Below are 14,075 nucleotides of genomic sequence, written 5' to 3' on the forward strand. Positions count from 1 at the left end.
TATTTAGTCATGAGCGTGTTGCATTGTATCATCTCATGTTTCTCATTCTTTTCCTCATTACTCTCGTTACTTTTCAGGCAACTATTTTCCTGTTGTTTGTCATTTGGCTCTACAAATGAGGATTGAGGTTCACTATGAATTTAGCTACAATGTTCAGCTGAGTGATTTGGATGTTGAATCTGGTGCGTGACTTTGACTTTTTAAGCCAACGTCAACACACCACCTTCTTAGTGTATAGCAAATTTAAGAAAATCTGATATCAATACACACACAGTCAGCAACAGGAATTGTTCTGTTCTGGACAGAATCATTTGTTTAGTTGTTGGTGTTTGCACCAGTGTGTCTCGTTGCTGCCCTGTCTAATACTCATGCCAGTAGGATGTGGCCTGATGGTAAATCCAACTTACTCTCCTGCTTTATATGGAACTCTTTTAAGTCTCTTGAACACACATTGGGGTTAATTCAAATCCAAATGTGCAGAGGTCCCTCATTACAGCTGATCCACTTGTTGATCTCACGCCTTCTACTACCTTTACACAGAAAGGCTTAGATGGCCAGCTACCTGTAGAGCACTCCTGAGAATGTTTGATTTAAAGTTTGAAAGAGCCAACTGTTATATATGCTCAATAAAATGAAGTCAAATGATCCCTGGCATATAAATCTCATCAGGTGAATCGCGACATGGTAAGAGTTGGAAGACGACTGCAGAAGATCGCTGCATGCATGACAAACAAATATCAGAAGGTCATATCTCCACACTCACATAGTCCACATTGACCCCCCCAAACTGCTTGGTAGTGCACAGATTGTTCAGCATTTTCCTTAAGAGTCTAAAGATGACACAAGTAGGATCCTCTGCCAGGCTTCTCTCATCATCCTCATTACCTGCTTTGGTTTGCTGACTGTGCCAGGTCTCAGTTGATCAGGGACACTACCTGAGGATCATCAAACCGCTCTGCTCCTCTTCACAAACACCAATATTTCTGGTGAAATTCACACAAGTCTGAATGGCTTGGATTGAAAGTCATTCTGTTCTACCTCTCAATGACTGTTTCCCTTCCATTTACATTCAGTGCTGAATTTCAGAAGATCACAATCCATTGCTGATCCATGACAAGATGAAAGTGTGTGTCTCAGATTTTGGGTGGATCTTGAATCCATTAACTGGAGCAGACTCATGTCCTTACGGATAGCTGGCAACCCAGCAAAGCACGGCGTACTTTACCCCATGTGGTCTTAACACCTGCAGTTCATGCTCTAATAGGATTGGAGGAGCACTCCTTTTTGTTGACAATCTGGAATTGCATTGACCAGCTTTACTGTTACCCAAAATGTTGACCCAAATCCACAGAAAGAATTCCTGCTTCGCATGTGATTGACAGAAGAAGCCAAAGATCCCTCTGTCCTAGTAGAACTTCCTCACATCATTGTCTGAATCTGCGATGACAGTCACTATGAAGTCACAAGAGTCAAGTTAACCTTATGATTCCTTTCACAATTCACGCAGAAATCTTTCTGAGAACGGATATTTAAGAACATTTGGTTCCCACTGACAAAAATGTTGTCTTTTCACAGATAATTTAGTCGCTACGAGGTCGCAGTTAAGATTAGAATACAATGGTTTCACAGCACCAGAGTGAGATTGTGCATGTTGGTGGACAGGATTGGCTCTTAAAAATGTTGCATACATTGAGTATGTTATATTTCCTGTCTGGGCAGGTTATTATTTAGCCTTCTTCCTTGTACCTTCATACGGATTTCTTCCTGTTCTTTCTCTCTATGGCATGAAGTTTAACATATCAAAAGTGGAATGTTGTTTTATCTGTCTGCTTGTCTTGTTCCGTGTTATCAAACGGAGCAAGTCTTTTTACATCTACATATGAAGGTAAAAGCCACACATGCCAGCTTGTGTTGAAGGGGCCTTTTTCTCTCCTTCTGAGGGGAACTGTGAGTAATATCACTGGGCAATTAGCAAGGAAAGGAGAGAGAAATGGAGAAGCCAATTACTTCTGCGAGTTCGCTAAAGGCCATTTTAAACTGTGTGTCCATGACATAATAATGTTTATGGTAAATATTATAGCTGGAGACAGCGAGTGCATGGTGTGAGGGGCGCTTGGAAGAAAAAAAAGAAACGCATCAATCTCAGACGGAGAATAATTTATTATGATCTGAGATGCAGCAATTACATGGAATGGACCAAAAAGAAAAAAAAAAAGAAGAAGAAGAAGAAGACGCCAACTCTCCAGGAACCGCATACATGATTGCAATCTTGATTAAATCCCCCTGGATCTAATGAGTTGATTTTCTGCTGTTAATATTGCATTGGCTGATGATGGATTCGTTAAGATAATGGAACGAAGCTAAAATATAAATGACTCCCTGTCAAGGAGCAGATTTTCGTCATTTTCCGTCTGACACTCCTGCCGTGGGGATTTGCTGAGGCCTTTTTGTGTTTAGAACCATCAGGATCTGGAATACTAATTGCTTGTGTGCGGACGCTTCTAATACCTCTCCTCCCCCCTCCTCCCCCCCTCCAACCCCTTCCTCCTCCTCCCCCCCCACACCGCCTCTCCTCCTCTCATCTGGGTAAATATTTCCCCCCATATCTCCAGTGAGAAACAAAGAGGCTCAGGACTTTCTTCCTTGAAAGTTCCACCTTTCCTCTCACATTCTTCAAAAGTATATATATATATATATATATATATATATATATATATATATATATATATATATATATATATATATAATCATGAATAAAGAAGACAGCTTAAGTATGAAATCACAGGAAAGTGCCGACAAAAAGGAGGCACGGAAGCTTCTAATATTGACCTGTGCACTTGACATTAATTAATAATGTGACTCTCTTTGGTGTCGTGCTGAGCAACTGAGCTTGTCTCTGTGCGCCCTAAATGCTCTGCCACTGAGGTCAACTGCCACAGTATATTGCTTCAAATGAGTAAATTTGACATTGTAAACATATCTCAGTCTCCTGTGCTAACTTTTCAAAATCTGTTTTTTAGTATACTGTTTTACCGGTGAGGTTGATATTAAATGTCCTCCACGTTTGTCGTCTCAATTCATGACATTTAAACTTGTGTTATTGCCAACAACACATACTGGCAACACATCCAACAGTAACCAGTGGTTGAACCATTTGGTTTTCCATTTGTTCAATCATGGCAGCTGGTTGGTCTTCATAAACAGACAAAACTTGTACTGACCTGAACAAGAAGTACGTTCCTCACGGGCAACATTTAAGATGTGAAAGATGTGATCAATGATTGATTTGTTTTGATCATTTTTTTGTGACATTTATCGATGCTGGGAATGCTGAACACAATTTTTTTTTACTTGCACTCGAGTTTTTTTTAAACTTGGTTGTCATTTTTTTTTAGCAATTCTGTTTTTACAACTAGTCATTTCATTGTTATTCATTTGGAGAGATTGGCTAGGTCAAACATGCAGGTCATTGATGTCTCCAGCGTTTCTCTAAGAATGTTGGTGCATTTTAGATCTTCTTTTCTTATTGTCAGTTGAAGGTCTGCATCCCTACTTTACCACCTTTCGCACTTCACTACTATCATAGTCACAAAAATCCAGAACTATAAGGTGGACAGGTGGATGTAAATTTAACAAATAACACAGGAGTCAGAAATATTTTTGATCATTTGAAGCAAAGTTACATTGACAAAAACAATAATATGTCTTTGTCACATGAGATAGTGGACAATTTGTGCAGTCATACAAAGTGATGAATAAAGGCCAAGATATGAAAAATCAACTTTTCAGGATCCCCTTCCATGGTTGTTACATGATCTGCAACTTTTATCACGATCTTAATCACCATTGTTGTCAGCTTTCATGCTTCCTCTGACCCCTTCTTTGTACTGATGCTGATATTTTCTTTTCTCCCCTCCACAGTAATGCAAGGGGGAACTGTCTGATTGGCTCGTCCCCGCGAGCCCTTTCTTCTGTGTGTCACTTTTTGTGTCCTTTAACATGGTTTTGCTAAAAAGTCCTTTTTAATCAATCAAAAAGCAGCCAGAAAATAGGCTTTGTTATGGCCTCGGCCTGGGGTCGTGTGATGCCCAGTCTGCCTAGTGACAGGCCTTCAAAAGGGATAAAAAGGAATATTTTGGGGGGAAAATGGGCGTTTCCATGGCAGCAGCACTTGTTGCACATGGACCACTATTCTTTGCTCCCGTGTGAGATTGAGATTTCAAAGGGCCGAACAACAAAAATTAGGCGAGAAGGGGACGGCAGAGCTGTGGAGGTAGCTGCCCTCGAGCCCCCGACTCTGTCCTCTCCTGGGGTAACCAGAAAACAGGAGCCAGAAGTGACAGCACAAAAAGAGGCCTGCTAGTTGCTGTCACATATGCATGAGTGAATGGTCACTCTTTCATTCTGCGGTTCTCTCATAAAGTGACCACGTAGTCCTCATTTTTCGCAAGACAGCAGTAGTAACAGTTAAATGTCGCCAGATGTCCTGAGCACTGAAATTTTTCTTATCATGTGCTTTATGTGTTGCATTATGTGGGCTGCAACAGTCCAAAATCTGACCCTTGAGGCACCCCTTTCTATATCGTATACACCCTATTTAAGTTCTTCACAAAACATACTTGCTGCTTCACAAGATAAATGACTCTGTAGTCTTATTTCAACTCAATATATCATAATAATTTTCATCATAAAATAATAGTCAATAATGTTATTTAAGCTTCAAACACAAAGTAGTATTTTTCTTGTTTAGTTTGTCTTTTTCCATCTTTTCCATTTACTTCATCTGCAATGGGGTAATATTACTTGAATATTATCTTATTATGAATTATTTGAATTTATGTCAAAGGTGCTGGAAATAAATCGGCAACAAATAACTGTTGTATATCGAATTGTCCAGAGTGATCACGCTACCTTGTTTTTTTTTCCACAATAATTAGTCAGTACATTCATGTCTGTGGCAAGTGGAAGGTCAAAGTTTTGGCGTGTCAGGAGTCCTTTAAGCAATTTGCAATAATTTCCATAGCATCATCACCGGCACCTTCAATAACAAACAAGGTTACACACTTTTATCCTCTTGGAACACTCTCCTGCCATCAGATGGGAATGTGTTGTTGTGTTTTACCGATTTCACCCTTATAAGGACAAAAACAGAACAGAAAAAGTAAGAGACTGAAGGTAAGACATGCGACTTCTGTCTGTGATACTGGATGACAACCAACTGTCCATATACCTTTTTGTTCTTGTAGTCTGCATGGTTTGAAACTACCGGCTGTCAGTCTGTTTATAAGGTTACCGCAGTTGGAATATGTTCCTTGATGGGATTTTATCATTCCAGACATGCTCTGTTTCCTGATGAATATATTAAAATTATTACTGTGCAAACAGAGTTTCTAATTACTGACCTGCTTGCCATTGTACTGTGCGTTCTGTATGCCCCCCTCCTCCTTCCCATGCCTTGTTTATTTATCTGCACCAGTGAATACAGAATAGTCTGTGCAGTGTCATTTCCATCCACATGAAAATGATTTTGAAAATGCCAATCTTTCCTATTATACAGTGTAATTACTTGTCTGCTTTTTTGATTTTATCTCATCTTCATCCAATAGGACGCCACTTGCAGGGGCTAAACATCTTAGTGGCGCATGTAAGCTGATGAAATGCACTGAAGAGAGAAAAAAAATGTAGAAGAAAGTATGATCGGCGACGTTTACAGGCTTGTGAATGCATTGAGATTCAGTTTCTCATGTAAATCTTCAGCGTTTCTTTATTGTAACTTCACAATTGAAATAAATCTTCACAATTGGAGGTGTCAGGGCAACACTTTTTAATTATAAAGCAATGAGTTGAACAAGATCTTTCAGAAGATGAATGCTAAACAGAGAAGTGCATCACCCCCAAATAGATTTGGAATTCAGCCCTATAATATCCAACATATTAAACCCAAACTAGTTTATGTGAGTATCATATACATGTATGAGTATTGTTGCTAATCTCCTTGCCCAGTGCCAAAGTGAAAGATCAATATCAATATCATCCTTGGCATCTTAAAAAAAAATCTACCTTGATTTTGTTTTTGTTTATGGTTTATATTTGTTCCTAACATTCGGATACACACTTTTTGTGTGTTTGAACTCTTCTTATGAAATGTGCCATAGCTCAACCCACCTCTGTGACCTGATCATAAACTCAGTGATTTTGTGGTATTCTGTGCTACTCTTTTTATGACGTCCATATTTTCTCAGATGGAAAACTCAATAACCCTCCGCGAGTTGGAATCTGAAAAATGGCGACAGATCCACCTCTGATACATTCTTCTGTAGTCAATCTCCACCGCCTGTTCTCTCAACTTTTCAGGTTTTTCAACTTCCATGGCCAAAAAATGTGATCTTCCTTCACAGCATGTTTTGCAATTTTTCAATGTTCTGTCATATGTTCGGTAAGAACAAGTCACCCGTATCGGGTTTGCACACACCCCCCGTAAGAGGGCAACCCTGATGTTTACTTTGCTGCCTCCAATGTTGCACAGGGGTTTGATGGGCGGGTTGATAGGAGCTGCAATTTAAAAAGAGGACACTGCAGCTCTGAAGAAAAACAATTAAAGGAAAATGAAAGACGGCCCCCAAGGGTTAAAAATAGAAAATTATCAACATGCAGGCTGGCTTCTTCCACCACCCCCGACACTGTCCCCCATGCACCAGCACTCTCCACCCCACCCTTCCTCAAACTTCCTGGGCCTGCATTGTTATGTACGATCAGATCTGCCAGTTCTTCCTCTAAGCTCCTTGTCACATTTTGACTTAATGAAGTGCAACTTAGAAGGGAATTGGGTTCATCATGCTAGTCGCACGATGCTCCCTTGTTGTAGCAAACAGGAGCGGCATGGGACCCAAGCGCTACAGCGCGAGTCGTTATCATTCCGGTCAGTCTGTTTAACACAAAATTAAACAAAGAACTAATTAGTGCCTCATGAATTAATAACTGCACTGTTGCTGAGAAGAAGTTAGGTTGCTGAGGGGAGATATAAAATAAGTAGGAAGATCAGGTTCGAATTATTATGACTTTTTCAGGGGGGATGCTCAGGCTCTCAAGGTTAGAAAAGTTTGGAGAGGATTTAGAAATGACTGCTGAATGTGAAGAAGTCACTTTCTGTCCTGCTTGTTCTTTGTCGGGGGTTAATGAGTGTCACACGGGAGACTGCACACACACTTTTCTGCTTAAAAGAGGAATCTCAGTTGCTTATATTTAAGAGCTCGTGTTCAAAAACACCTGTGTGAAGTGCATTTGGTATGTGTTTATATGTGTATTGATATGTTAAATTCCTTTGTTGTGGAAGCTAGTGACCCTCAGTATGTTGCTGTCTTACTGGTGCTGGACCCAGGACAAAGGGTTTGAGCTGATCTGACTTGATTTTCTCCCTGTTCTCTCACACACAATCCTGGTCATCTCCTCTGTCTGACATTTCCCACCTCAACTCTTCAACAATTCTTCCTACATGTACATACACACGTGTATTGAGTATTGCGAATGTGATTTGTATGATGCGTGTTTTATATTAAAAAGGTGAAGTTCTCCTCCTTTGCCTGGTGGATTAGCACTTTTATATGTTTGCATTAAAAGAGCAAAGGATTGAGGGGAAAAAAAGCTTTAAAATCGCTCTTGTCATCATCTGCCAACCTGCAACCATCTTTCACCCTCTGTGGGTGAGATGAGTTCAGTAAATGTATGGATTCCTCCACAAGCTGCATGCATGCGTCAGAATAATCAGCGTCTGGGTTTTTAATGTTCCTCCTTTGCTCTCTTTTTCCAGATGAAGTGAACCCTCATAGCGAGTGTCTCCCCAGGAAGAGAGAACGAGGTAGGACAAATCCCCAACATGACTGATTACTGTCCCCACCATCTCCCCTGTTCATATCTACAACAATATCAGGCATCTTCATTAATCCCCATGGATCAATGTGTCTGGGGGTTGTAAAAATTGACAAATGACTTATTAGAATCCCACCGTTTTATTTTCCAACTGATTAACTCACAGCAATGTCGTACACCATACAGACACACTGATGTATCTGTTTTCCAAAGAGGCTTCTCGCTCTCTTCCTCTCTCTTTCTCCCTCCTCCCTTTTTCTGTCTTTCTTCTCAGGTTATACGCCACAGCACATGCAGCAAAGTTTTCTCGTTATATATATTCAGTGGAGAACTTAGCACATAACTTATTGGACTTATTGTTATAGTGTCCTTCAGGAAAGTAAATACAACTGGCAAATATTCATATTTTTACCACCTGTGAAGTCAAAAATGGAAGAAAAATAAATCATCAATACCATTAGATGTCAATCCCTATGTGAAATGCACAGGAGTTTGTGGGTTGATATAATGATTTGTTTAGATGTTGTTGCCCTGGTGTATGTTCTGGTAAATATGGATTTTGTTTTGTGCTAGGGGCCAATGATGATGCTTCCCGAGTGACTTTGGGAGCTGGTGCCATATAGATGTGTGTTAAGTTGTGTAGGAGTGCTGCTTATGTGTGCATCTATAGCGTATAGAAACACTTGGTGAAGTTATGTTGTTGTGTTGTGTGAGGTGTTTTTTATGGGGCTGTGCAACCTATATTGGTTGTATATTAAAAAAGAATCTGTTGAAGTATTCGCTCAATCCTAGCAGTAGGTGAGGTCTTGAAATTGTTGTGCACAGCCAAGAGAGCCTTTTGCTACGAATGTGTAACAATAAAGACACTTTGCTCGCTTCCACTAAAAGAAAATAAAATCAATATGTTATGTAACTGTAATAAACAACCTAACAGTATTATTGGTTAATCTTCTCTGTCAATTATGACATGATGTTCTTTGTCATTGCTTTCTGTCTCATTGTTACTGCGGCAACATCCCACATTGTCATCCTGACAAAATAATGTAATTTTTTTTCCGCTGCATGGCATTTATTACAGTAGCAGACATTAGACACAGACATCTAACCACAGATGACATCCAGCGAATTAACTGGAGTATAAAACCTCTTGTTGCTGATAAAAAAAGGAAAAAAAAAACCCTCTGTACAATTTTACTCCGGCGGGGGACGCTAATGACTTGTGACTTAAAGAAAGTGGGTTGGTTATTTTCTCTGCGTCTTTCTCTCTGAGAAAAAAAAAACTTGTGTGCTAATGATGTTAGCTGGTCTAAGCACAATGCTGACGTGGGAGTCTGTCATGAAGAGGCAAACAACAGCCCTTGCCCGTGGCCTCTTAGTCAAGAAGGATCTGAGCATTCAGTGGTGACATCGTGGGCTGTCTCGTGTCAAACCAGAGACCCTTGCAATCACCAAGGGGTGGCACAGAGGTGGTGGGCTACGCCGCACTCTTTGGGTTGGGTCGGTGCCACTCAGGCCAGCGACAAGACATGCCACCGAATCTGCTAAGTGGAATCACATTTTGCTGTATATGCTTGCAAGACTCCAACCACTAAACCTACTTTCATTGTTTTGCTTCATAGATTGAGCTGCTCAAATGGTTCAGTCCAGTGTGTACCGTACTGACCGAGCTTCCCCTTCAGGTTCATGCAGAATATCAACACTGGTCTGGCCTGGTATAGCGACATCGCAATATGGTTCTGAAAGCGATAGCCCTCACGTTGCATGACTTGGTTGGTGGATGAGTACCAAAGGTACCTTCATGTAATTTATTGATTTTGTTCCACTACTGAGGTAGTTTTCACCATCTTAATGTCAAATTTGGCTTTCTTTCTGCGTAAGTATACTTATTTTATTTCGAGCTTATTTCCAATAAACCAACGTGACTGGCTGCTTTCTGTTTCAATCTCACTCACGGGTGACACATCACACCCACTGTTTCATTCCTTGACTTTATGAAGTGTGTTTCCTGTAAAGATAGACATGCAAATGCATTGAAATAGAAATCAATTTGACAATGTTAAATTAATACTCATATGTTGTGGTCTATTCTTCTAGACCACAACATATGGGAAGTGAATTTAAGTAACATTCCATACTCATTTTTCAATGTCCTGAAAATGAAAGTATTCCCAGAACCAGTTCACTGAAAGTAATGTATTTGTCACGGATGACACACGGTTCGTTCTACAGTTGAACTGGTGAATGCTGATGTAACGCTTCACAGTGGCTTCAGCATGGGGCTGATATTACATCCACACACTCCTTTTTAGCGGAACAGACGTGGACTCCCTGAACATTCCCTTTTCTTCGACAGTGGGTCGAAAATTAAACCGCCAAATTTGTTTTGGTTGGCTCTCAGGACTCTAGCTTTTAATTGAGCTCACGGAGCAAAAATTTGCGGCGCTGATACCTTCACCAGTGGTGTCGTCATGTTTCCTCCGAGTGCTCTCAAGATGATTCTTCAAGTTAAGCGAAGATTTGTGTAGCGTCGGCTTTTCTTGAGTGGGGACTTTGTTTGTTTCCCTGAGTGGTTGATTTTCCAGACTGTGGTATGTAATTCGCTGAGTTCCACGATGTCAGAGGAAGCTCAGAAATGAGTGCGACAGTGCTTATTGTGCCATTGGAACACAAATGTTGACGAAACAGAATCTGGCTTCTCACTTCCTCCACTTCTTTTCTTTCTTTTTTGTCCTTTAGATTCTTCTTATGTGTCAGAACAGGCAGAGGCTACATGGAAACGGCAGCCCTGTGTAAATATTTATGATGTAACATCTCCATGTGAATAGACTTTCCTCTGAATTCATCCATCATCTGCGGCATATCGTGAAAGCCCACCTCCCGATGGTGGCTGAGGGCCTTAGGAAGCACAGACAGAAGCAGCGTGTCCCCATATCACTCAATGTATTTGTTTTCCTTTGGACGTGAGGCTGCCCAGCTGTGAGGGCATTTCATGTGTCATCCCCTCGCCTTTCTTTCAGGCTCGACTTCAAAGCCCATTTTCGGTCCATTGTCTCTGTGACGCGGCTGCCGAACCTAAAAATGGCCGAACAGAGAAATGTGATGTAGGTCAAATTACAGCAGTTGCGCTTGTGGAAGGACGGAGAATTCTTGACGTTCAAACATAAATCCTTGGTTACCGCTTAACCCCGGCTTTTGTGCTTTTTCGAGATGTCGCTTCGGTCTCAAAAGAAGGGTTGGAATTTGAGCGAATCCGATTTTAAAGACTTGAGCACAACGCCACCAAAAAGACCTGTTGGTCTTTTAATCTGCTACAAAAGCGTCGCATGTCGTGTCCATACACTTGTGCAGACAGTGAATGGAACTCTCCATGTCACTCAAACTAGATGCACAGAAGACATGGCCTTGCTTTGTTGATATTCAGTAAAAAGCCAGATCAATTTGAGTTAGTCATTAGTGCTCCTTTTACTTCATATATTCTTTATATCTTTCATATTATTGTCATTTTGCAACATTTAATTCCACAAATCAAGCCGGCCATTATTAGTCTTCTGCTTATGGTCTGACATAACTACGACATGAGCATTTCCCAAGTTGTCCTCTCAGAGCTCCACATTGTTTCAGAATGTACAACAGATTTTTGAGGTTGTGTGTTTGCAGAAGTAGGTACAGTAAGTCTAAACCTAAGTGGATTAGAAGGTTTTAGGATTTGCTCCTTGCACAACTTATCTGCAGAAAATAGGCGTTGCAGACATTAGCAAAATATTGCCACCCAGGCTCTTGTAACGTGGGATTATTGAAATGTGATTAATACGTCAATGTTTTGACAGGCTGAGGCTGAAAAAGCTAATATAGATGCCATGGTCCTTGAGCTCAATGCAACCATACGTGTTTATCTGCTGTGATGAGAGTCTTTTGTGTTGCCCAGCATTGTAACGTCGAAATAACAAAACACGCCTCTCCTACACATGATTGTGCCCCGATTTAATATTCAGCCCATGCGTAAATGCTCTTGGGAATAGATTTCAGAGAGTAAACTTGACTCTGAGAAGTCTACAGAATATTATGAAGCGATACTCAAGCAGTGAGTATTTTCTTCGTGGTGTCTGGTTACCTTCGAATGAAAACATTGCACAGACATCGCTCGGCTTCAAGTGTTGGTGGCGGGATGATGTGGCTCACTATCTAATAGCTTATCTTTTCCCTTTTTTGACGATAACACTTGAAACCGTGTCCATCATTTAGTGGCTCAACGGACGATTGGTGTTGAATAAATACCATTTTGCTGCTTTCAAGTAGCTCTTTTCTCTCTGCGGATCCATTCAAGCTTTCAATACCTTTTCTCCCTCTCTCTCTCTCCGCCTGTCTCTTTTTTTCCACAAGCAGGAGGGTTTTACTTTACTCCTTTGTCATCCTAATTGATTGCATTAACCTTTTGAGTATTGAATTTCCTGTGCATCACGCCGAGCACAATGTGGAATATTATCATAATCCTTCCAAGTAATGGACACAAGGCAATCAACAATGCTTTAGGAAAAGTACATCTTTGAAAGATGGAGCGTCGTATTATTTTCAGTCCAAAGATGCAGAGAGTGAGACTCGAGGAAACTTTGTCAACAAGTGCCAAAGGTTTTTTCCATCAATCAGCTCTCGACTTTGTGTGGTGGAAACATTAGGAATGCAATGCTGGTCTGAAACAGGCAAACAGGATTATTTCAATGATAAAAATGGACCGAAATGAACTTCATTATCACATTCAGTACAAAATAACTCTAGCATATGTAGTACATGTCTCAGGTGAGACATTATAAGCTACTCAAAGGCTTCAGAGAAAGACGCTTAAATATTAGTCAAGTATTTTTGAGCAAGATCAATTTAGTGTAAAACCATTTGAAAATCTAGACTTTAGACGAAATGCACTACAGCGACTCGACCATGAAAGTCAGACCACATTAAAATATAAATGATAAATTCTCATTGCAATAAAAAAAAATCAATTGTGGTAAAAAATGCCCACAAATCTGACGACTGCTGACTACTTCTAGAGAGGATGTGGTGAATGGCAACAAGAGCAAATACCTTGTGACTGAAGTGAGCAGAAGTGACACAACTATAATGCTACTAAACTACAGATTTTCGGTTCAGGGGTCAGGACAGAAAAAGCTTGAGAGGAGGTAAGCCCTCGATTTGCCATGCCACTTTACTGTAATCTCTTTCCGTGCCTGACAGTGGCTTGTTTTGGATTGGGGGTGGAGTGCACCTGTTTTCTCTCTTTTTGAATATTTGCCTTCCTCTTTAGACTTCACTTGCTCATGCAACATGTTGAATATGCAGCAAAAGGCAGAAGTCATGGATGTATTTATATAAAAGAGATGATTTACTTTCGGTGAAATGCCACTTGTCAAGTGCTGCGTTATTGTCAATGTGCTTATCACTGCGTCAAGTTTCAAAATGTTTTAGTTAATACTATATTGAACATAATGGAAAAAGGAATGAGCATTTTGAACATCTCTTATGTAATGTGATTGTCAGTTTTGCATTTTGTATGTATGTTTTAGATGTTATATGTTTTTTAATGTATATTCTATGTTATTTCTGAGATTATTACTCCCACAGTCTATTGTTGATATCATGAGGGGTATCTTAGGAATCCTCTTGTGGGTGTGTGAGAAGGTGTTCCATCCATCCATCCATCCATCCATCCATCCATCCATCCATCCATCCATCCATCCATCCATCCGACCATAGGTGTGGTTTGAAACAGTACATTGTGACAAATTGTGAGCTTTGCCTCCTGGCTCAGCTCTCTCTTCACGACAACAGACCAGTACAGTGTCCGTTGGTCAATATCCCATTCCCTATTCCGCTCACTTGTGAACTTGACCCTCAGTTACTTGGTTCAGAGGCTCCCTTCTTACCTGCAGTGGGTGATCCACATTTTTCTTTCTGAGAGATAGAATTCTAAGCTCACAGATTTTGAGACCTCCTCACTACTTGGCTGCACAGAGAAATTCTGTCCATAAAAGTTATGACTGATCCACTCACAAATTCCCACTGGAAACAAAGTTGACTGACTGTACAGTCGGCAATCCAAACCAATCTCTGACTTTGACGATAGATTGAAGATTGAATGACCCCTAACAACAGCTCTGAACCAGTTTGTTTGCGCATGCTGGTGAAGAGCAACAGAAACTAGGGGAAGGCTCAGAAGC

General features: G+C 40.6%; 1 protein-coding gene across 2 annotated transcripts in view; it reads left to right on the forward strand.

The window, feature by feature from the left end:
* casz1 (castor zinc finger 1) overlaps nucleotides 1-14,075 on the forward strand; it is a 153,027-nt gene that overhangs the window by 57,016 nt on the left and 81,936 nt on the right. For both annotated transcript variants that reach the window (XM_053850147.1, XM_053850150.1), the window contains exon 3: nucleotides 7,808-7,855. In XM_053850147.1, coding sequence (XP_053706122.1) covers nucleotides 7,808-7,855 — 48 coding nt within the window. The remainder of the gene's footprint in view (nucleotides 1-7,807; nucleotides 7,856-14,075) is intronic.

Source organism: Synchiropus splendidus, chromosome 18, assembly GCF_027744825.2.
Source record: "Synchiropus splendidus isolate RoL2022-P1 chromosome 18, RoL_Sspl_1.0, whole genome shotgun sequence".
Lineage (NCBI taxonomy): Eukaryota > Metazoa > Chordata > Actinopteri > Syngnathiformes > Callionymidae > Synchiropus > Synchiropus splendidus.